This window comes from Topomyia yanbarensis, chromosome 3 (assembly GCF_030247195.1).
Source record: "Topomyia yanbarensis strain Yona2022 chromosome 3, ASM3024719v1, whole genome shotgun sequence".
Taxonomy (NCBI): domain Eukaryota; kingdom Metazoa; phylum Arthropoda; class Insecta; order Diptera; family Culicidae; genus Topomyia; species Topomyia yanbarensis.
In genome coordinates this window covers 99315528-99340567 of record NC_080672.1, presented here as the reverse complement: position 1 = coordinate 99340567, position 25040 = coordinate 99315528, and the positions used below count along the sequence as shown (strand labels likewise).

Here is a 25040-nt window from a genome sequence, read left to right as displayed (position 1 = left end):
TGGAAGCTGATCAAACTTGATCAAAATTTTATTCTGCTTTATACAACTGAAGATATCTTTTCTAAAAAAGAAGCAGAGCGAATGATTGACAGTTAATGCACATAGGTTGCAGCAATAGGTTGTTGAGACAGCCCGATAACACACTGATAAATAACAATAACAATACCATACAATTGAATAGCGTTTTCTCATTTACCATTGCAAAATACTGAAAATTGAGCAAGTGAAGGCGAAGGCGCCTCGAAAAAAAATGTTTTGTGGTGTACATTAGAACTTAAAATCTGCTTGACCAATCGCTTTGAAATTGGTCCATATTGGGATATGGGTAACGATTTTTCTTTTCTTTAGTTTGGGACTTTTGTGGGACTTGGAAGTCAAAAATCCGAATTTCGCTAGAAAAATTCGGATGACATGATATTGTAAAAAATAGAAACCTTATCCCTCTCCCCTCAACACAAGTCGAATTTTTGATGACTTTCAAAATGTTATCTAGAATCACTTTAACCGTTGAGAATATTTTCCACATTAGTCCAGACCATAAAAGGCTGTGATACAATTGGTTTAACGATACCATAGAAAGAAAAACATGTGCTACCTTCTCAAATTAGTCATTTATTTTAAAGTACGAGTATACCTGTTTCAAGTCGTTTATACACGGGTTTTATTGCGTTTACCACAATGCTGGGCTGGCAATTACTGCATTGCTTCTTTCACTTTCTCAAGATGGCTTTATTTATACTATACATACAAATTTATTAGCACTACCTGGCCAATCACGTTAAACCGGGGCACACAATACTAAAAGGTCCGTTCTATTTGCGCAATTCATAGTTCCTCGAGAGGCACAAAAATGTCTCTACCGATCAGACTATCTTTTTATCATCCCATCCATTGAAGGCATCTGCTGTTTTGCTAATTTTGATAACAAAAATTTCGACTGGCAAATATATTTACCCTGTTCCGAATGGTTGTGCTAGTTAGCCTCGCTTAATTTTCACATTATTTTTGAATTTTCTATAATGCACGCCTATTCAGGAATATGGTTCCACCCCCCGCCTTTTTTTTGTTTCGATTTTTTCTGCTTACTTTTTGACGTTCAGAACAACAGTTAATTAAATATTCTCACGATTTTCAGAACGAAAACTTAGTTTTGAAACACGTGCTGTTAGTAGAGCGTTTAGTTTTATATCTCTCAGATTTTGCGCGATAAATACCTTTACGGGTTTATATTATGCTTAAATTTCTCGTAGTGTAACATAAACAGTTTCTCAGGATCTTTTTGTTAGACAAATATGATTTCGTTATGGTGTGATATAGATTTGCGCAATTACTAGTATGGTGTACATGAAACACATTACGTCTGTCTGTCGGTTGCTGTTGCTGCTGCTTATATAGATTATCTAAACGAATAAAGTTTTCCTTTACTATTGTTGTTAAAGTTTCGCAATTAAACACAACATCTATGATTTGGCTAATGTTTCTAGAACATTTGTACAGTAATCTCTGTCACTTTGATTATACCTTACTTGGAATGAGTCAATATTTAGAGTTTTAGACACACAATACAAGATGTTCGCACGATTGTTGTTAGCTTATAAAAATGCACAAGAATAGAAATGCAAATGACACTGCAACTAATTCGAATTAGAGTAATCGTTTGTAGTCCATCGAGTATTTTTGGTGATCTTTTTTCTTTTTATTAAAATTCAGGATCGATTTTCATTGCTAGTGGGTTCATTGTTTTCGGAATAATAACGTTTTTAAAACATGTTCTAACTTCATAATCAATCAGACTTTTTGGGGACCCAATAAAGAACGATTAGGTACAGATTTGCACTTTTGTTGGTCTAATTCAAGGTGTTGTCATATTTGTTTGCCCTAATTAAGATACTAACCACTAATCAATTGAATTGCTAAATGCTAAAATATACTTCTAGTACCACTTTCACTTAAACAAGTAACACATGCTGACGACATGCCCGTTATACTGCTCCACGAATGTGTAATACCTTCGGTTTCATTTAAAACAAATGAAGATTCGCTCGAGTGTCTAGTTTTGATGTCACATATCCGGTTCGACGAACGAAGCCGGAAACAGACCAGTCTTACCCGACCGCTGATGAGTGCCCTTGTACCAGCCGTTGTCACGCTTCTTGTGCACCAGCACGACATCTCCGATGCGTAGTTCTAGCTCGTACTCACTGTTCGGCGGGTACGGAACAATGCACTTGAACCTGTAATTAGCCATTATTTCCATTATTATTTGGAATCTTAAAATTCTTATTTTTCCTTCAGATTGAAAATAAAACTAACAAAGCTGAATCAAAATAGTTTCATATTTCAACAAAAAAAATTATAGCTGTGGTAGCAATTAGAGCAACTTGGGAATACAAACGAATCCCAATTCTCATTGAAACAGTCATTTTTAGTTAGCATTTTAATTACAGCTAGAATGCAGCCAACGACTTTAGATATATAGCGGCGGACACAGAATAATATAAGCCTATCAATTCCCTTATTTTCAGTCTAAATGTGGAATAATTATTTATTGTAACCTAGTATTCAGTTGAAGACCCTTTTTGATTGATCTCAGTCTCCAAGTGACAAAAAACGCCTCCTACAAATTCACAACCTCGTTGCACCAGGAACGACATCCATCCATTACCAACAGCGATCCAAAAACAATTCATGTTCTTGGGCTTCTTTGGCTTAACATAGGTTTCCACATCATTCCACATTTTTTCTACTCGATTTAAGTCAGGACTGTGTGGAGGCCATGGTCATAAATTGACCTTCTGATCAAAAAGCCACTGTTTAACAACGCAACAACATGTGCGTGTGGGGCCGATGTCATGCGTAAATGTCCAACTAAAAGACCAGTTCTCTTCGGCAAACGGCTCCAAATGAGCCTGAAATATTTTTTTCTACTGATGCTGCACCAGAAAGCAAACTAAGCTTCAACTCATCACTCCACAGAATGTTTGTCCAAATGCTTGTATTGTGCAGCATGAGCTATTAACTACTCTTCGTGAAGTCTTTTTCGTATTAGGATCATAATAAAAGATAGGGGACACATCTGTGTATGTCATGAAAAAAGAATTGAACTCACCTCTCTCGCACCGTTTGCGAGTGCGATTTCGACTTTGATGGCGTCCCGTTCACCTGGGATATAATGGCTGAAGCGTCGAGACTTTGAGATTTGCGATGATATGGTAGAGATTGTTTAGTTCCATGTGCGCTAGATGACGTAGAAGCGGGTGCTTCGTGAGACTGATGCTGGCTGGAGGCAGCGTTAGTAGCCGCCAAATGTTTGCTAGAATTTTTCCTGGAAGCTTCGGTTTTGAGACTACGAATGAACGCATTGATTAGTTAGTATTCATGATAATGCTTAACTTAAGGAGTAAACAACTCTTACCCGTGCATCGATGGTCGTTCTTTGTGGGGTTTCACCCGCTGGGATCCGTACAGGTAAGGAACATTTTCGCGGCCTTGGGCCATCAGGAGATCCACCGGGAGATTTTGCAGAAGTTGACTGGGACAGGATCCGGATCTGAAAAACCAGTCATTTTTGAAATGTTGACGGATGTGAATTTAAAGCACTCACCTGACATGCACTGGGTTTATCATTTGATGTAGATTTGGCTTAGCTGCAGGCGAAACCGCAGCAATCGTACTATCTTCAAACATTGGATTGTCCATCGTATAGGCAGGATTAGCGGTTCCTCCGCTGTTAGCAGCAGATGTCGGAGATTTCGATCGCTTGATGTTGGTCAATCGTTTCATCAAGCTCACCGCTGATGAATCTTTCTTTTCCTTAGCAACTTGGTTCGTTGGATGTGAGGGTTCCCCTGCGACAGTTGCCGGAATAGCTGCTGCGGTAGAGTTTTTATCTGCTGGAGAACTTCCGGATTTCCGTCCAAACAGTGAATCAATATAGTTTCCGGTTTGATTCGGTTGCTTGGTCCAGACGAGACCGGCAGCGTTTGTCGTGTTATCTCGCGGTGGTAAGGCAGGTAATGTGATTTGGGCTATATTACTGGACGGATTTTGGGTACTGGTGGATGGTCCCTGGGGGTTGGGGCTGCGGTTGGAATGACTACTTTCGCGGCCTTTGAACACAGTCACGTAGTTACCGGGAAAAACTCCACACTTCTGTTGCCGATTGGCACCTTTGAACCAACCGTCCTTACATCGTTCTGTGACGTAGTAGATTGCTGGAAAAATGACAAAATTAAAAAATCTTAAACGTCTGATGATCAAACTAAACTTACATCCTTTTTTAAGTTCTAGTTCATCCGGTTTCTGAGGCTTGTAGGGGTAGAGAGCGACATAGGTAGCTGGTAATTGTGGAATTGGATGGTATGACTGACTAGTCTTGCCAGTGCTAGACTTCTGATAGTTGAGCATATCTGGTCGACTGGTCTGAGAATGATCTGCCGAGGCAGCAGCAGAAGCACCTGTCCCAGTGGATTCGTTCATCGATGATTGTGATGCAGGCTGCTGCTGTGATCGTTCCGCTTCCGGTACATTAAGAATTTCAACGGAGTGGCTTGAAAAAAAAAAAAATAATTTCACATGCTGAAGTATTGATAGTTTTAACATTCCTTACCGGTTAGGTTGACTCAGTGGCCCTCCCACCGCGGCTCCATTTGTTCCATTGGAATTGGCCATGAAGGTAGTCAGGGAATGGCGCTTTTCTTTATGGTCCCTTTTTGAATGTCCACTAACAGCACCTGTTGCCGGAGTCGCTAGGAACAGCGAAGTTGGACTACTAGGTGCAGTGCTAGAGTTTGAGCTTGTCGTACTTGCGGAAGAGTTCGGACTCGTTGTCACACTGGAACTTGTCGTATCGCTAGCATTCAGATCAAATGGTGTCGGAGGAACGGTTCGGTTGTTAGAAGCATTTGCCAGCAAACTGAAATTCGTATGTGTTATAGCATAACGTTAAAACTTCCTACTTATTAAATTCTTACTGTTTCAGCGCAGAGTCCATCAGCTGTTTTCCGAGTATGTTCATTTCCACAAAGGAAATGGGAAATATCCCAATCTTATCACCGATTCGACCTTCGGCCCAATTTTGATCCACTCGGCGGAGCACGTGTATCAGTGCTCCCTTTTTGAATGTGAGACAACCTTCCTCCTCGTTGGGTCCCATGCTGAAGTCGTACAGCGCCTTACACTGGGGGTACGGTAGCGGCACTATGACCTGCAGGTGGTTCAATGGAACCGCACCCTCTTTTCCGTTGACTTCGCCCACGCACCAGTTGTGGTCGATTTTCTTTTTCAGAATGATTATATCACCCTTCTTGAAGCTGATGTCACTATATACATCGGTCGTTGATTAGGTAGGCATGGGAAGGAAAAGGTATAGTCGATAAGCAGCTCATTAGAAGGAGTGTATGTTATGATTGAATGGCATTGCCCGTGTGTGCTTTTATTTTTTTTTAATATATCTGGCAGATACGTCGCAGAAAATGTTAGAATTCGTTGGAGGTACACACGGTAATCACAACAAACTTTATTAGAACACAAGTTCTAACATCAATGCAGGGGTCCGGTTCAAAAATCTTATGCTGAAATTTTTTTCCAGTTTTTGAAATGACAAACTTTTTGCACTATCTGACCGACTGTATTCATCCCAATGTTGCATCTAATTTGGTAAAATGTGCAACTACTATAAATAACGAAAAGCTGTATTTTGAAAAAGTTGTATGAGCGGTGTGTAGTGGTCGAGTATCATTTTCATATAGACAATCCTAGGTGTATTCTACCACTTAGTGATTATGTCTCTGACATAACCCACGCATCTTTAAGCCTTTCTCAATAGAAAGGTATTGCAATTGCTCTGACTTATTAACGGAGGCCCGGAGGGACGAGTGACATATACTATTCGATTCAGTTCGTCGAGTTGTGTATGTATGTGTGTGTATGTGAACACAATCTCACTCACTTTTCTCAGAGATGGCTGAACCGATTTTCACAAACTTAGTCTTAAATGAAAGGTGCAAAGTTCTCATAGGCTGCTATTGAATTTCTAATAGATCCGGTTCGGGAATTACAGGGTGATGAGTACGATCACACGGAAAATGTCGATTTTAACAAATTCGGCAATGAATGTATAAAGGTGAAAATTTTTCTAAAATGTGGCAACATCTGCTTGGATTTGTAGTACTAGGTCACTAACAACCATTCAAAGTCACGTTGTCCAACATCATTTGTTCCGGAAACCCAAGCGGAAGTATCCAAATTCAGAATAGCAGTCACATCGGTTTCTCGGAAATGGCTTAGCCGATTCGATCAAACTTAGTCTCACATCAACGGTGTTTTTCCCCGTAAATGGCTATTAAATTTCATCCCGATCCGACTTTCGGTTCCGGAGTTACGGGTTGCGGCGTGCGGTCACAAAGCAAATTTCGATTCAAACCGATACTCCGATGAAAGCGTTAAAAAATTCGGTAAAATGTCACTCAAAAAACTTAAATTTGCAGTTGTAGGTCACTGGCGGCCAACCGAACTTTCGTCACTATATTGACCACCATAAACGGTTCCGGAAGTGCCCGGGAAAAGCGGCCATCTTTCAAAATTAACAAACTCGAATCAGTTTTTTGGAAATGATTGGGCCGATTTTCACAAACTTAGTCCCAAATGATAGCTATATTGTTCCCACAGATGTCTATAAAATTTCATACGGATCGCTTATATGGTTCCAGAAATATAGACTGAACCGTCCGCTCACATATGAAATTCCCATATAAGCCGGAACTCAAAATTTTGTTTCAAAGGACCCCGTGAAATTTCAGAAATTGAATTCGTATTTTTGATGCCAAACATTTTCAAAATGTATGCAACGTCGAGATTTTATGTTATCTCGAAAACATTTTTTTTATAAAAATCGACTTTTTGGGACTTTGCTGATTTCGCACCTTTTTCAATTTAAGGGGGTCTTCTACTCGCACGGCCTAAAATTGAACAGTTTTTTGGGAATAAATTGTAAAGCATCTACTCAATGGATTTTGAATCTTTTTTTTTTTTTTTTATTTTTAAGATACATGTTTTGACTTTTCAATTTTACTTTTCAAGACGAAAAGAAAAATCTCTCGCGACCTTGAAACTTCATTGATGACATTGATGTTGAAACTGCATGGGGCCCGCTTAAGTAAAGTTGTGGCAAATTGGGTAATCTGAAATCAGAAAACTCATTTTTTTTAATAACCATGGTCATGTCGGTTATGTTTTCCCGAGAGGGATTTTTTTTATTTTACGATTTGTTAAAGTTATGTAACAATTTATGAAAATTTCCAATATTTTCATAATTTTTTGGGCTATTAGTGGCTATAAAAATGAAGCAAATTGACATTTTGAAAATCCCTCTCGGGAAAACATAGAGGTATGTTTACTGAACAATTGGAGAAAAAAATATTGAAATAGGACCAGTACTTCTATGAAAAGTCTTATTTGACCGCTTAAAAAACACTACTTTCGGGAAAACGCGTTTAAAGATAAAGTACGGTGTATAATAGACTGCTTCAATTTTTGACTCTTAGCTCCACCAGGCTCTACTGATTCCTTTTATGGTCCTTAGTAATTGTGCAAATTTTGGTACCGATCGGTTGTGTCTATGGACCCTCCAAAAATTTCAAAGTTTTTATGGAAGTTTGTATGGAAAATCGGTTATCATTGAAAATAAATTCTTAAAAAATCACCTCATCAATCAATTAATCAGAACACTATATATTTCTAAAGGTATTCTTCAACTGAACACATTCGGGGAACATTGCAAGTTTATGAAAATTCGTTGAGAAAAGTTATTAACTAAAGAAGCGGTAAGACTTCAAAAAAAGTGAATTTTATTAGTAACCATAGCAACCCTGTTTGAATTGAATCAGTCTAGTGTATAACTCGATTGTAGTATCTTACTAGTTAATCTGCAAAAATGCACTTTACTGTTACAGATACGTATTTCGGCTACGACTTGCAGCCTTCTTCAGTGTATTGTATCAGAATGAAGAAAATACCCTCTGTATTCCTTTTCAGAAAAACATGACCTGACTACCGAGGATATAAAAATTCAACGTCAAACTTCTAATCCATGGAAATTGGATGTAGCTGAGAGCCTAGAATTTTTTAAACAACCCCCTTCACCTTTATTCAATCGAGATCAAAGTAACGGATATACATGGCTTTTCCAAACATTACCCGTACGCTAATGATCATCTTTACACACCTAAGTTACCTGATTTCTACCTGTCTACTCGGTACATAAAGCGGTACAGAGGGTATTTTCTTCATTCTTATACAATACACTGCAAGTCGTTGCCGAAATACGTATCTGTAACAGTAAAGTGCTTTTTTGTTCATCATAGTGGAATTAAAACGGAAGACAACGGTAAAAGTGTTTAATAGTTAATCTGCTTTACCGGGGCCGTTGAGCACACCTTCCTCATCACGAAAATGGTCTTTGCTGTCCGTATTTTGCTCCCTCTGTTGAATTTGGGCCTGATTTGCCGCGACGCCCATTTTACGTTAAGAATGAGTTATACGTTCAACGTCGATTCGAGTTGCAAATCTTTTAGCTTCATTCTTTAAGGTACTTCCAATCACTTCCATAGCTTGTAATATCGATGAAAAACCTTATGGTTGAAGATGCTGACTGCCAAATAAGTCGCAACATTGACCACCTGCCTGCCAGAATTTGTACAAGTGTTTTGGCCCCAGATTAGACTATTCAGAGACTCATTGTTGTTTTGGGTGTGAGCTCCTAAGCATCTTTCTATTCAATCATTAGGTGATAGAATTTCAATAATTCTACGATGGAAGGAGCGATGGGGATCCTGACATGTTCGAAAGATTCTAAAGTTCCTTTTTCCATCGGCCTGACGCCACTTTCACCAACTGTCCTCGCCGGGTGGACGCTGTGATTGTTGGCGATTTTCGTTCGATGACGAGGGAAGCCCAGATTGCATTTCGCATATATTCTATAGAATTTAAGTTTCTCCGAATTGTAAGCTCATAAAATTTTGTTAGCTCGCCGATTAATTTGTCCGTCAAATTTTCCTTTCCTTCCCCACTGATACCTTTGTTTTCTTTCTTCAGTTTTCGTGATCTCGTTCCCATACGCTTCACAACATGTCTGACGCATTCTTTCTTCTGTACGATTATTTCGTCCACAAAAAAAAACAAGAAACTATGATTCTCACCAAATCCTTTCTGTGGCGTATTCTCAGATGCATATATATGGAAATTTAAAAAAAAATTTTTTTGAAGCGAGAGAACAAGACCACTTTAATATTACCGTCGCTCTTTTCAAAAATTTTAGAACTCGAATAATGATTTCTTTTCTTTTTGTATATAGTTGTCATGTCGTGTATAATAAAAATGTAATATATACATTTGAAAGCTTTTAATGAATATGAACAACGCAAAAATTTTCGTGTTCATGATTGAGAAAGACACAATTGCACCGCTAGGTTTCTTTACATTAAATTTCTTGAATTCTCTATTCAATTTAATTCTTTTGAAAGCGTTTCTTTTAGATGTATTTAGAAATTGTTCCTTTAGACGTCTGCTCTTGGGAAGATTACAGAAATATCTGTTTAATATTGATTTGGTAGATTTTTGATTCCTTATAACAAATAAGTATTATGCTATATTTCACCCTAAGGAGGAAAATTTGGTAAAAACTATTCCGACAATAAGTTAGTGTCGGTTTCTGCAACATAGTAAGGATTTGTGCCCTCCTGTACAAATACTGGTTTTTACCAACAAATTTTCACCCTAGTGAGAAATTTTGGTTTTTACCAAATATTCCTCCTTAGGGTGAAATATAGCATAATGCTTTCGCATAGGCCTGCTAAGCCAAGACAAGTTTCGGCTTCACTGTGTCTCATCGGCATAAACAGAACTTCTGCTCGAACAAGACATCACGTTTGATCAGTCGTTCGATTGAAACACATAGTGTGTTTTAGTTTTAAGGGATTTGCGTCAAGCCGGCGCTAATCTATTCCGACAATAAGTTAGTGTCGGTTTCTGATGAGGCGAAGCCGAAACGCAACATAGTATGGAACAAATAAGTGTTCATGTGATAAACAAAATTGATCCAGTGTTTGAACAATAGGTTTATTAACAGGTAGAAAATCGTTCCTGTATCCTCTTCTTCACTTTTTTCTTCTTCCGGGGTTGTTTTTGTCAACATGTTATACTCTATGTTGTAGTTCCATATGTTGGCTTTCGAGTGTTCAGAGCAGGGTTGTTAACGTTGAATTCAACTTTACCGCCGATAACGATGAATTCAGCGCCATTATCGGCGTTGAATTTGGCGTTGATTTCATCGTCATCGTCAACGCACTGCGTTGAATTTAACTTTAACGTTATCGTAAATTTTCGCGTTGATTTCTGTTTTCGTCCTTTTTTCGTCAGAGATATTATATAGTGTATTCATAAGAAGTTTAAATTTTATATTCAGCTGTGTTTATAGAAAAAGATATAATTCAATTATATTTGAAATACAAATTCTGATGTTAGTTTCTGAAGCATTTGACGAATTTCGCGCTAAATCGTATTCAGAGTTGGCAGCACCCTCTCAGATTTTAATGAAACTTCTGTACACGAAGACTTTATCACGAAAAGCCACTTTGCATATTTAGTTTTTCCAAAAACGATCTAGACTGTTTTTTGAAAAGGGTCAAACTGTTTTACCGATTTTTTTTTCAAATGGCTATAGTCTCAAAATTACAAATCCTACAAAAAAATGTTGTAGGAGTGATTTTGACAAAATTAATCAAATTTTTGAATAAAAATATTGAAAAAAAAAACTTCATCAACTCCTACACTGAAAAAAATCTTTTAAAAATTTAAAGTGGATTAAAAAGAAACCTATCTTTGATTTGGATGAAATTTTGCTTCAAGATAGGTAATTAAGTTCCCTGCCTTCCGTCAAAAATTCAAGTTGGGCACTTTGAAGGAAAAAAAGTTATTCGAAAAAAAATTTCCTTGTCCAAACTAATTTTTTGCAGTGTATTTTTATCGAAAAGTAAACCAATGAAAGTAATAATCATCTCAGAATCCAATAAAACTCAGTTTGTGAGAAGATATTGTCTAATTTAGCAGCTAAGTATATACTAAGAAGTAATAATGGAATATTTGTTTAATGACATGAACTCTTTTCAATGGGATTCTCGATAAATAAAAATATATATTTTTATTATGCAAGAATCCCATTGAAAATAGTTCTTGTTATTAAATAAATATTCCATTATTACTTCATTTGTTGTACTGTTCAGTGGATATGTAGCAGAAACTTAATTTTGTTATATTTTCATCCATTTGTTCTACTGCCCAGTTGTATAACTCTCTGGAAGTTGTTATGGTATTTTCATAGTCGCGAGCAAGACTGGCTCTTTTTGACATTCGCTTGAGAGGGTCATTTTCCATGGGATGTTGCAAAAAATGCCATTCTGCGCTTAATTCACTGCAAAACATAGTTTGGACAAGGAAAATTTTTTTTCGAATGCCTTTTTTTTCTTTAAAGTGCCCAACTTGAATTTTTGACGTAGGGAACATATTTACCTATCTTGGAAAAAAAATTTAATCCAAATAAAAAATGGGTTATTTTTAAATCGACTTTAAATTTTTAAAATCGATTTTTTTCAGTGTAGAAGTCGATGAAGAATTTTTTCAATATTTTTATTCAAAAATTTGACTAATTTTGTGAAAATCACTCCTACAACATTTTTTTTGTAGGATTTGTCATTTTTAGACTATAGCCATTTGAAAAAATTGGTAAAAAAAGTTAGGCCCTTTTCAAAAGACAGTCTAGATCATTTTTGGAAAAGCAACAGCGCCTGCCCGTTCAGCGAGCCTTTTTCGCGACTTCTGGAGGATTAAAAAAGAAATCAACGCAAATTTTCCGATAACGTTAAAGTTACATTCATCGATGTGCGTTGACGATGAACGATGAAATCAACGCAAAAATCAACGCCATTGAATTCAACGGAAAAAATATCGATTCAACGATATCGCGTTAAAACGATAACGTTGAATCCATCGGGTTAACAACCCTGGTTCAGAGGGATTAAGTTACAAAAATCAAGGAATATCTTTTTTTGAAGAAATAGAAAACGAAGAAATGTCTGAACTTTTTCTAGATTGCGGGTGAAACGGACATATGGTGGGGGTATGACGGACATGTTGGGGATATGATGATCACAACAAAAAATAGCACAGTTTACTGTTTCTAACGGATATTTTTGAATACTCTGGTGTTGTTCTTAATATGTATGTTCAATTCGAGGCGAAAAATACGTTCAATTTAGAGTTGAAGCAAATGATGTGTTATATCGTTTTTGATGTTATCATAAAGAGAGCTATACAATCATAGCCAGGAAGCGGGACGTGCACGAATTCGTCTACCTTTTCCAGGCTCTAAGAATTCCGTATTTAGCCTCGGTCGCATTAACGCGCATCCTGAAAACTACAGACTTCAGCTAGTTTGACGGTGCTCTACGTTTGATCACTAGATTTTCGTTTCTATATGCGAGACATTCCTATAAGGTTGAATCAATTAAATTAATTAAGTTTGTCCGTCTTGCCCCTCCAGTACATATACCTTTAAAAGGTTTGCACTTATTTACTCATACATCAACATACCTGTTATTTTCCACAAAGATGTCATGTAAGAGTTACATTATCCAAATACAAGAAAAAATCCGCGAAATAATTGACTTTTTCCTCGATAAACCATAAAACCAGAGACTTAAAAATTACATCCGAACGAAGAAGTACTACTGATTATCAATTTTTGCTTAAATGATATGCGTTAAACAGTGTTCAAAGCCTACTGAGGGTTTCAAAATTCAATACAATTTTATATGTTATATGCCTAAAATGACCATGTGTCCGTCTTACCTCATCTGTCCGTCTTACCCATAGTTCCCCTACATGCTGTATTTGGATACGAAGTCGATTTTTTTAATGATATGGCGTCTAATTATCCCGTAAGATGCAAAACGTCGTTTGAAATGCTTGAATATTATGCAAAGCGCAAAAATTATTGTTTGTTTGGGGCTTTATAGCTATAACGCCCCATATATGTAGGTCGCTGTCAAACTCCATATATTAGTGTAGGGATGCCAGGAGGCTGGTTGTCATAATGCGGAAGCGAAAAAAAGGAGAGAAAAATCGAATTTTCGCTTGCAAAATTAGCTGGCATCGATAGCGCGTGAAGTATGAAATCTTCTATAATTATGCAATTAACAAGTTTCTGAAAGGTTATTGTGTTCTTTGTGATTAGGGCAAAATTAGAGCATAAGATTAACCAAGATTAAATTTGAGGGGACGAAAATCAAAACATCATTAAGGTTCAAAGAACTTTCGGTGAGCGTCTACACGAATTGAACGCTTGATAGTATGTGTTGGAAAAATGCGTTCAACTTTGTCACCGGTTTATCCATATAAAGTATTTATTAAACAGAAGACTTCGTATCAAAAAGACTGGCAACTCTGTCCAGAATCTGGAGACAGTAACAGAAAAGCCACTTGCGGGTAAAGGTGGTACTTCCCATAGTGATGCACACACACACATACACACTTTTACATTAAGCTTCCTGCCTTCATACAGTAGAGGTGCTGTAACCTCTGTCGATTCTCGTTTGTATGAGAGAATGAAAGAGATATCAGTTTTCTTAATATGTAGTCTTCGATTAAACTTTAAAAGAAGAAAATCAGTCGATTTATTACATTATCACGATTCAAATTATGCAAAAAAGTTGGTGGAAAAACAATTGACCGGGTGGAATGGTGCTTTTGAAAAAGTGGCGGTGATTTTTCGTCACACCACAACACTGTCCCGGGGCACGCAACACAACTGCGTAGTGAAAAAAGCACAGCCACTTTTTCAAAAGCACCATCCCGCTCGGTCAATTGATTTTCCACCAACTATTTTGCATGATTTGAATCGACTAATAATCTAATAAATCGACTATCTAATAAATCGACTGATTTTCTTCTTTTAGAGTCTAATGAATGATTTATAAAGATAAATCGGCGGCAAAGCTGTACACAATTTTTCCTACGCATACTACCAAGCGTTCATGCTCAAAGAAAGTAACTTGAGCCTTAATGCTAAAATTGCGATTAAAATAGTATTTAAAACAACTTTTGGTCATGGGTATCGCAGATTAAAGGATGCTGTACTAGAATAATGCAATAAAACTCGTGATTGCAATCCAAATTATAAAAATTATAAGAGTTTTTCTAAACAAATGTTTTAGGATGGCGAAAAATAGTACGTCTACCCTACAGTTGAGTCTTATGACAAATGAAGCACATTGATTTTTTTTATTTCTATAAAACATAGTTATGCGACTTCGACCAGTTCGATGACCTTTTATGAGAATGAGCTATCAAATTCAAAAATACTTTAGATACGAAAATATACTTCTACCCAAGAATTTTTAACATAGAACATGAATTGTATAAAAAACGATTTGTTAATCACCGAGTACTGTCACATAACATTAATAACGGACTCAATCAAAGACAGCCCAACACAACCGGCTGGATGTGATACTGTTTTGGGAAAGATCACGGCTTCCGATTCTCACCATATTATTCAAATTGGCTTACCGCTGCCGGTGTTTGTTTCCCCCTTCTCTGAATAGCGTGACAATAAGTACATCTCAGTACATGTCGATAGGCACACGACATGCGGAATGATCTTGGAATAACACGCACCAAGCGTTTGATAATGGTGATTTGCCCCCATTACTTTAATCTATAATATAGTGACTCTGCCGTTTTACTGGGCTACCTACAATGAGTGTATTAACTCGCATACCTGGTCTCGCTGGAGGCGAAATCGTAGAATGCCTTTGCGTGTGGGATTTTCGACAGATCCAGTGCATTGTTGCCGGACGGCGCAATGATACGGCTCGCTGCATGCTGACCTTGCTGGGCCTGGTTCTGGGTCTGATTCTGTTGCGGAGAGTGAGGATGGTGGGGTTGCTGATGCAGTTGGTCAGTTTTGTTGTTTTTCGCAAGCTGCTGCTGTTGTTGTTGCTGAGACGAGCCTTGATGCTGATAAGGTATGCTTGGGTGGTTGTTGTGCTGCTGTAGTTGCAGGTTAAAGATGTTACCGCCCCCACCTCCGACGCCAGTGCGTACCGCTTTGTTTATGTTTGTATTTTGATTGTTCAGCTCAGCTGTTTTCATGCCTGTTTGATGCAAGAGATAGCAAAAAAAAGTGATAATGAAAAGAGATAAGCCCCGGCGCAGCAGGGACTTTAACGGATTTGCTTTTTTGGTTTTTTTGGAATCACTAATCGAATTGGGATTTGTCTGTTCGAACTTACCCTCTAAGATCCGCATTAGCAAGACATTTGGCGGAAGCTCGTCGATTTTGATATCCACAAGAACTCGGCATTCGGGACATCGCAGCTCCTGGTGACTGGCAACAATTTCCTGAAAACCGAGAGAAACAAATCATCTGTTAGTTCAAGTTACTTCGTATTATCAACGTACATATATGACGCTTTATCAAGTGGGTCACATATGAGCAGTATAGGGGGCAACGCGTTTTATGGAGATAACGGTGAACCGTATGATATCAAGGCCTAATTGAGGGGTACATAGAGAAGACGTCATATCATGATCGTGGCAGTATAAACAAATCTATCTCTTATCTAATTATGGATATTACCTAGTTATATTGTGATATGGTATACCAAGTACCTGTAACTATTCACCGTTTTAAATATACTAACTAGACTAGATGTACTCATGTAGTTATTCAATTTTGGTTGGTAATTAATGCTTTTTTTAATAATTTCATATAGAAGTTTTGGTTGCATATAATAAACACTATTTTAAGGAAACCAACACACAACCCGTGTGGCATCCGGTTCATCTTAGTCTAGCAAATATTTCACCAGGTTTCTGCTGCCGTGTCGTCGTAAGCAACACAACCAGTAGTCAATAAATCAAAGTGCTGGAGATGAAATGTGCATAGCTCTGAGTAACAATAGCTGAAGCTGCACAAATTAATCTCTACGTAGCATAAACATTAGACTGGCTTAAGGTTGAATGGGAAAAATTAAAAATGATCATAACTAGCGAGCACTGCACTTTTTTAAACGCTCTTTGTGGTCCCAAACAGAGCTGCTAATTTTCAATAGGTTTGTTTGATCTTACTATGTTCAATTCGCAGTAGGGTTCCTAGTAACGACGTTTTTTGGCGAGAAATGATTCTTCGGTACTGAAGATCACAGTACCGGTAATACTGGAATACTTATTCTATTCTATTTTAACCCTTACACAACCAGTATTGAAAAGCATCCTGGAAAGCACTGCAGTTAGTTTGTGGTGTTTTTCTTGTCAATATTAATGTTTGAAGCATATTTTCATATGTCGCAAATATTAAAACGGCCAGGCCTACTGCGCAGAGTTGGGTTTGAAAATGTTTCAAAATTAGACGGCAATTAAATTATTAAATTAGTGAATAATTTAATTACCGAAGGAAAAAACGAGGACAACCGTACCGACCGTTCCAGTTCAAAGGGAATATGATAAAACGTTGGGAGTGACTTGGCTAAGAAGGTTAATGTCACTCCTTTGGTCCTTTGGGATGGGACAGAGGTATTTACACCTTGCCCTTGCTTATAAGCCTAGGTTAAAGCGCCTTTACTCATTCGCTTTCGAACGCTCGGTCGAGACACAAGTCATGCACTCGTCATCCCCATTCCGAAAATACTCATATTGTTGAGGTTATAGAGAATTTATCTAAACCGGAAGTTGCCATCTTGGGTTACAAAACGGCTCAAGATATCGATTCCTGTTATGTCAATGTCAACCCCATTCTGAAAATATGCAGCTTTTATTAGAAACAGTTAGCTAAGGATATGTAAAATTGTACTGAAAAACGGGGAACATTGATCTCTTTTTCCAAAGTTTTTCGAATAACTATCTTCACTTCAAGTAGATGTAACTGTTTGCATTTTTAAAACAAGTACTGATAATCATAGATTGACAATGTTCAAATAGTTGGGTATTTTATTGGGTTTTACAATATAAAAAATAATTATTTTGTTGTAAATTTTCATTCGTTGCTTTTGGGGTAACTTTGACGCTTGAAATGTTGCGTAAATTGCATATATGCAGGCAATTTTATCGCCCGGTATTGTGACGTTTCGAACAAGAACAAAATTTCCTGGAAGGATGCAGTTGGCTTTTATCGAACTTTTTCAGGAAAATATTCGAAAAGAAATAGTTAACAACATAAATCTCGGACTTTTTAAATGAATTATTGGACAAAAACATTTAAAAAAAATCAGTTTAGTTGAAGTTGACTGATTTCATTGATATACAAGGTATTGTTCGAACAGATTGGAATGATGCACAAGAGTTGTATCATTTTCAGTTTGAATTTGTACTCATTGAGAATATGGTTTATTTTTTGTTTCGATGATTTTGTTAGAAGGAATCATCTTATCGCACGTTACTGAAAAAAGTCTCATATGATCAAACTTACCCCGGTGATCAAAGATACCGCACAGTACACAACTTCTTTCTCAGACTTTTGTTACGAACTTGGTTCGTAAAAAAATAGTTCGTTATTACAAATTTAGTATTTAATTGAAAATTTATTTCGAAAACTCAACGTAGGGGTTAGGTATTTTTTACATAGAATGTGTATGCAAAGTTTGAAAGAAATCGGTTAAGTAGTTTAAGTAGTAACACCGCAAATCGTGTTTTTTCAGAGACGTTCTACAAAAATCGTCGTCACCGAGTCGTTTGTCAATATTTTTGCATAGAAAAATTACAGCATGTTATTGGAATGATACACTAAAATGTACAAAATTTTTGATCAACTCGCTTCAGTGTTTTTTCACGCTGAAACCCTTATCTCCCCTTAACTAAGAGATATTTGTACCTACACCGACAGAAAATTTCCTCAGCCTTCCAATGGAACCTTCTAAATAACGATATAAAGAATATTTTCTAGTTTAGAGTCTTTTAAGCACTTGCAAGTCGTTTACAGGAAAAGTTTAGGAATGAAATTATAAAGAAATAAATGATAGGAATATGATGTTGAAGAACAAATTATGAATCGTCCTAAAACCCAACTTTCGGATACTAGATATTGCTATAATCATAATTCATTATTTTGAGAAAATTAACAAAAACCCCACCAAAAACACTAACTTTTAACTTCTTTATAACTAAAAGGTAATTAAAACTAATTAACAATAAGAAATTTTCTCACCTTTCGAATGGAACTAATCGATTTCAAATACAAAATATACTTTTTGAGTTACAGGTATTTTAAGCATTATGCTATATTTCACCCTAAGGACGAAAATTTGGTAAAAACCAAAATTTCTCACTAGGGTGAAAATTTGTTGGTAAAAACCAGTCTTTGTAAAGGAGGGCTTTATTTTTTAGTCTTTGTAAAGGAGGGCTCCTTATTTTATACTATGTTGCGTTTCGGCTTCGCCTCATCAGAAACCGACACTAACTTATTGTCGGAATAGATTAGCGCCGGCTTGACGCAAATCCCTTAAAACTAAAACACACTATGTGTTCCAATCAAACGACTGATCAAACGTGATGTCCCGTTCGAGCAGAAGGTTTTTACCAACAAATTTTCACCCTACTGAGAAATTTTGGTTTTTACCAAATTTTCCTCCTTAGGGTGAAATATAGCATAATACTTTCGCATAGGCCTGCTAAGCCAAGACAAGTTTCGGCTTCACTGTGTCTCATCGGCATAAACAGAACTTCTGCTCGAACGGGACATCACGTTTGATCAGCCGTTCGATTGAAACACATAGTGTGTTTTAGTTTTAAGGGATTTGCGTCAAGCCGGCGCTAATCTATTCCGACAATAAGTTAGTGTCGGTTTCTGATGAGGCGAAGCCGACGCGCCACATAGTATAAAATAAGGTATTTTAAGACAAATAAGTTTTTTCACCAAAAGTCCAATAACTCTGTAACGGTTGGGATTTGATGATATGTGTAGAACGATTTTTTTCTTCAAATATGACAGTCAATCACCCCTTGCGAGGTTCTTAACCATGAACCAAACACCCTGCATAAGTCAAAAAAATTTTGGCCGAGATTTTTAGAGTGATTGCATAACCTTTCTATATGAGAAAGCCAAAAATGTGCTTAAGTCCAAAAAAGTCAATGTTCGGCAAATTTTTTTTTCAAGATTACATCAAATCTCAACGATTTACGCATTTTTTGTCCATTTTTCGATCGACTTCGTCATCGTGCATATACTAATTAAATTAATTTAATAATCAAATTAATTTAAAAAGTAGAATAAGTAGAAACCTATTAGTTGTAGCTTTGCAATAATCGTAGGTTTTCGTACTAGTGTACAACTGTTATGTGCTAGTCGTGTGTCTATCTATGTATGTGTTCGACTGAGTACTTGTGACAGTTGGGCCAGGGAATGGATGCAGAACTGGCGCATATGATAGAATAGTGGCTGTTCGTTCGCACTATTAGTTTTGGCCCCACTGCGTGAGATGTTTCGTTCTCACGCGAGGATCGGTGCTACCGGGCACCAGTTATACCGGTTTTTCTAGCCCTTCTGGCAACCGGGCGATAATATGAAGTGGTGAGCCAACATTAACTCACACTGTGAGAATGACACAGAAAATTCAGTCCAAATTAAACCTGCAACCGAGTTAGATCGCTCCTCCTGAAAAAATAAAAATCTAGTTAAAAAAGTTAAGTGCAAAATTGTTTGTCGTATGCAGAAGAAATAAAGTGTTTGCTACTTACCGTGAAATTGCACTATACTTACGTGCTGAAGAATTTCCGTGCTAAGTTTCGCCACTGCTGCTTATTCGGTGCATCTGACGATTGCAGATCTCGCTAGCTGTTGCTGCTTTTCGTGAGGTTTTCGCTCGCCTTCATTGCGAGCTGTTGGTAGGTGGTGAAAACCATCGTCGTGAGGCTGCTGCCCAGTGACGATTTTAGTTACCTGCGCCAGGTGTTATGAGCTGCAACAAGTAGGGTACTTGGACCGATAATTGCCCTTGTCTCACCGGAGAGATTCTGGCAACGAAGTAAATTAAAGAATCACAACGTAGGGGTAAGCGACATCAGTGGCTAATACTTTTGGTGATCAATTTGTGCATTTGGTTCTATTTATTCGGGAAAGTCGGGTTGCATAAATTAGGGTAAAATAAATTTACCGACGCACGTGAGTCATCCATTCCCGGCCAGCATAGCCTGATGAAAGTCTAACAGCATGCAATTGTCGTTAATGATAAATATACAACATTTGCTGCATTTAGACGAGTTTGATTGCATGTTACATGTGTTTTTCTATTCTACTTCATTAGTCTGTTTCTTTTGAACATCTATTAGTTTGCTTTTCTATTATTTATGTATACCAAAATAGTATTGTTCAATTTATACACTTCTAGTCAAGCTCTTTGCATCTTTTTTTCTTTATTCATGTAACCCGTCAGGGTAACAATTTAGCGCTGGGTGGAAATATACCTATTTGTGCGTACTCTCTCCGTAGAGTGTATTGTTATTGCAACATAACTCACCGCTGCTCATTATGCTCGTTCATGTTTTTGATGTAAATTTCGTTTAAATAATAGTCCATGAACGTTGTTATTAGTCCAGATAGGTGTAGTAATTTTTGTTGTGTATTTGTAAATAAATAGCATAGGGTTTAGTTAGGTTACCGCTCTCCTTTCGCTGCAAAAGTGGTCTGACTATGCTGTGCTATAGCGATGACAGCTATGCGGCGGTGCGTTTTTTTGGTGCTTGTTTTGGTCGAGTGCGGAAGGCGGCCATCGTGTTAGAGTGAACAGAAAGTGACGGACCACAGCCAGGAACAGACGTTCCAAATTTATTCCTTTTTTTCGGGACAGTTTCCCGCCACCGTAACAAAAGTTCAGTGCGCGCGTGTGACGGTAAGTGAAATCCGTCAGTGTATCGGTGTGTGGTCCGGGCATACAAAAAGTCCTGGTGTAGGGTCGCCGAGACGGGAAGCTAATCGCTAAGGAGCTACTCGCTTCCCCGGCTAAATAAAAAGGACCCAAGTGACACCAGTGCCGTTCTCACTGTGGAGGATCAGTCGAACGAGCCAAGCTCTCCTCCACAGTTAATTGCCAAGGAGAACGAAGCAGGGCGGACAAAGGTTCCCCCTGGGAAGTTTACTGCGGTAACTTCCGGGATCGTTTACGGCGAGTAGACGATCCGGCGATTCGTCGCCAACGTCGCTAGGGAGGTTCCAACAAAGGAGCCAAGCTCACCTCCCTAGCTAAAAGCCAAGGACCGCTGCCGGAGCAGCCAACGACACCAGAAGGAGAACGCGGCCGTTGTGTTCCCGGCCGGTCGGAAAAAAAACCGTCGCCTTCCCGCCGCCATCAGCAGCAGACCGTAAGGAACGACCAGCAGAGGAGAGTTTCGGGAGAATAAACGGTAAAGTTAGAATTTATTTGTTTTTTTTTCTCTTTTTGTTTGTTATTATACGAAAATCCGAAATTCCGGTAGGAGCACCTAGGCCGCCCTGAAAAGAAGGGTTCGCCGGGCAAACAAGAACCCGAGTAGTGGGCAAACCAATACTTACATTTGGCGCACAGCGCAAAACACACTGAAAAAAATATTTTCCTATTTTGGAAAATATTTTTTTCTTCCGGAGTGTGGGGTGCTTCTACTAAATCTAGGATTTTCGTAGAACAGTCGGTGAGGTTTCTTCCGCAATATTGTTTCGCGGTCGTATTATTTATTTTTTTACATTTTTGGTATTGTTTTTCTTTGATTTTTGCATTTTCCTTTTTTGTCCGAATTTGTGGATTGCGTTGTTTGTGTTTGGTCTGCCGGACGAGTAGTTTGAAGGTTGTTGTTATTATTCGGTTGCGGTGGTCAATCGCCTTGAATTCTCAATCCGGTTTGAGACATTTTTGGAACAGCTTGATTTCCTGAAATTTTAAGGGAATCGTTAGTGGACGAAAAATCGAAAATAATACCGTGTCAGTACTTACATGCTTTGTGTCTTGGTGATTTCTTCCAATATAGCGCAAGTTATGATGGCGTTGGAGAAATTCAACCAAGCGTGTGTGTTCATGCGCGTCGATCATTTGCATTTCGATGAGCTGGATTTTGAGTTGCTATCTCGAAGCATTTTTATCTCTCCTGATTCGGATCTTTCGGGTGTCCAGCGGCAGCGGCGTCTTCGGGGAATTTTGTCGCATGAGCGGTCGTCTCGGAGGGAATTAGTACGCAATTTCCGGGGTGACGTGGGTGAAGAAAAGGAGATCTGCCTTGGTAAATTACTAACAATCCAGGAAGATCTCCAGTACCGGTGCCCAAACAAGGAGATTTACCGAACACGGTTGCTTCATTTGGGGTCTAGGCTCCAGGTTATCCGAAATTATGCGGCAGGGGAGGTTAACCAGGAAATTTCGGGGTTGCTGGAGGAAGTTCTAGCAGTTTATGCCAGTCATTTCAGTGACGAACAGGCAGCACTTCCTCCCGACAACCAAGAAGGGGAGGATGGAGAGATTTTGGGAGATTTGCTGAGTACAGACGTACCTGCAATTCCACAGGGATCCAATCCTTCCGATAACGAAGGATCTCTTTCTAAACAGCTCGTAGGAGACGACCTGTTGCGTGTCTTGTGCGAGATGAGGGACGAGATTCGACAATTGCGACAGCAATCCGACGATAATAGAGCCCTAGCGTCTCAGGGGTCTGATGCTTTTTCAAAAGCTACTGAAACGCTAATGGGTGGGATTGCTTCACTGACAACCATTTCGTCAGTTTTAAGAAAGACGGTTCAAGAAGTTGTCTCACTTCGTGAATCCGTCAGTGAACTTCGGGCACTAGTACATCAGAAGGAAAGTGCTCCCGAGATGGATCTGCAGACCGATCTGGAAGATTTGCGTTTGATGGACGTACCCGATTCATTTGATGCACCAGAGATTCCTCGCCCAACACTGGCGCCCAGTCCCGATCAATTTGTGTTGAAGCGAGGATTCTCGGGTCAACAAAATCTATGTCCATCACTTCCTATCGAGAAACCGAAACAGAATACTGGATTCACAGCCCCGTACCAAACTCAGAACCAGCCTTACGTTCCTGAATTGACCGAACAGCTGGCGGGACCATCATATCCGAACTTTTCGATATCCACCAATGCGGGAAACGGACCGATAGTGGCCCCCAGGAATTACTCGCGAAACCCGCAACGCGTCGCTGATTGGAAGATTCGGAAGTATGCTGGAACTGATGAAGGAACTGGACTTAATGAGTTTTTGGACACCGTAGCAAATTACGCTGCGTGTGAACAAATGTGCGAAGATGAACTTTTCAATTCTGCGATGCATTTGTTCACTGGCAATGCTTTGACCTGGTATCAGGCTATGCGTGCGCAAAACCGGTTGTTTAACTGGAACCATCTTGTTTGCGAGCTCAAGGTAAATTTCGTACATCCTGAACTTGATGCTACGCTTAAAATGAAGGCTCTCCAGCGCCGGCAGATGCGTAACGAATCTTTCCAGGAATACTTCCTGGAAATGGAAAAAATATTTCGTGCTATGACGGTTCCAATGGCACCGAGCGAAAAACTCGACGTGCTCAAGCGGAACCTGAAAGCCGATTATAAACAAATGCTGATTCTCAGGCCAGTGAACACGCTTTCAGAATTGATGAGTCTTGGTAAATCGATCGACGCCTCCAAGACGCCGATTTATCAGAAAGTTTTCGGTTCTTCTCGGGAAGTTGCTGCTTATTCTGATAATCCACCACAAAACAAACAAAAACAAAATAATCAAAACCAAAAGGGAGGTGGACAGAATAACAGCAACGCAAAATCCAAAACGTTTTGGAGCAAGAATGCCAAACCGGCAGGTCTTGATTCAAACAAGCCTCCTGACAACCGGAAAAAGAAACAGCAAGGGAATCAGGATGGCAAGAATCTCGAGGGAAACAATCAAAAACCAATCGAACCACCGCAGAAACCTATAATGTGTCTGGAGTATCTGGTGGAAAAGCATCGTCCTCCCGTGCTCGGAGTCTGCTACAATTGTGGAGACAAAGGACACGGATATGAGGAATGCCGGAAACCAAAACGGGTCTTCTGTATCGTGTGTGGGTTTAAAGGTTTTGATGTTTCTCGTTGCCCTTACTGCCTAAAAAACGGGATCAGAACCAACTGAAGTCGCAGTTGGCAGTAAAGCAGCGCTCCAAAGAACAACTAACAATCCATCCCCAGATTTACGACAGTTTTCGACCGGCTCGTGATGAGGACTATGATAATTCGTTGTCTGTCGAAACCATCGTCCTTGACGACCCGTTCGATAACCGTCCATTTGCAATAGTCGCTGTGTACGGCAAATCCTTCAAAGCCTTGCTCGACAGTGGTAGTAACGCCACAATTATAACTAAAAAGCTATACCGAAAGTTTTCGAAAAGTCCCTTGAAAAGGTTGGAACGACCATTCGAACTACGTTCTGCAAATGGTCAATCCTTACCAATCATTGGACAAGCGTATCTCCCGTATACTTTTCAAAATTTGACAAAGGTCCTATGCACTCTTGTAGTAGAGCATCTGACCGTCAACTCCATTCTAGGTATGGACTTTTGGCGCGCCTTTGGGATTTCTCCTGAGATACAAAACTGTGCTCTGTTGAACTCAGGTCAGGAATCAGAAGACGATGAAGAAGATGAAGTACCGCGTGAGTCGATACTCACTTCGGAACAGTTAGCGCGCGTAGAAGAAGTAAAGAAGTGTTTCCAGGCAGTAAAGCCCGGAAAGCTAAGCCCAACCTCATTCACAGAGCACAGGATTGTCATCAAAGATGAATTCCAAGGTGCGGCACCCGTTTGCCGATATCCTTATCACATGAGCCCAAAGAAACTGTCAAAGGTCTGGGAAGAGGTTGACCGATGGCGGTCTATGGGAATTATCGAGGAGTCTGATTCGGATTGGTCGCTTAATATTGTGGCGGTCACGAAACCAGACGACTCAATCCGCCTTTGTCTAGACGCTAGGCCTCTCAATGAGCGTACTG

At 38.9% G+C, this 25040-nt stretch overlaps 1 protein-coding gene across 2 annotated transcripts in view; it reads right to left on the bottom strand.

Moving 5' to 3' along the window:
- Positions 1-596: 596 nt before the first annotated feature.
- LOC131687269 (E3 ubiquitin-protein ligase SH3RF1) overlaps positions 597-25040 on the bottom strand; it is a 50877-nt gene continuing 26433 nt past the window's right edge. For both annotated transcript variants that reach the window (XM_058971341.1, XM_058971342.1), the window contains exons 2-10: positions 15348-15456; positions 14834-15209; positions 4974-5321; positions 4610-4915; positions 4272-4549; positions 3605-4214; positions 3416-3550; positions 3110-3346; positions 597-2234 (exon numbers count right to left, since the gene is read on the bottom strand). In XM_058971341.1, coding sequence (XP_058827324.1) covers positions 2063-2234; positions 3110-3346; positions 3416-3550; positions 3605-4214; positions 4272-4549; positions 4610-4915; positions 4974-5321; positions 14834-15209; positions 15348-15456 — 2571 coding nt within the window. In that variant the 3' untranslated portion in view covers positions 597-2062. The remainder of the gene's footprint in view (positions 2235-3109; positions 3347-3415; positions 3551-3604; positions 4215-4271; positions 4550-4609; positions 4916-4973; positions 5322-14833; positions 15210-15347; positions 15457-25040) is intronic.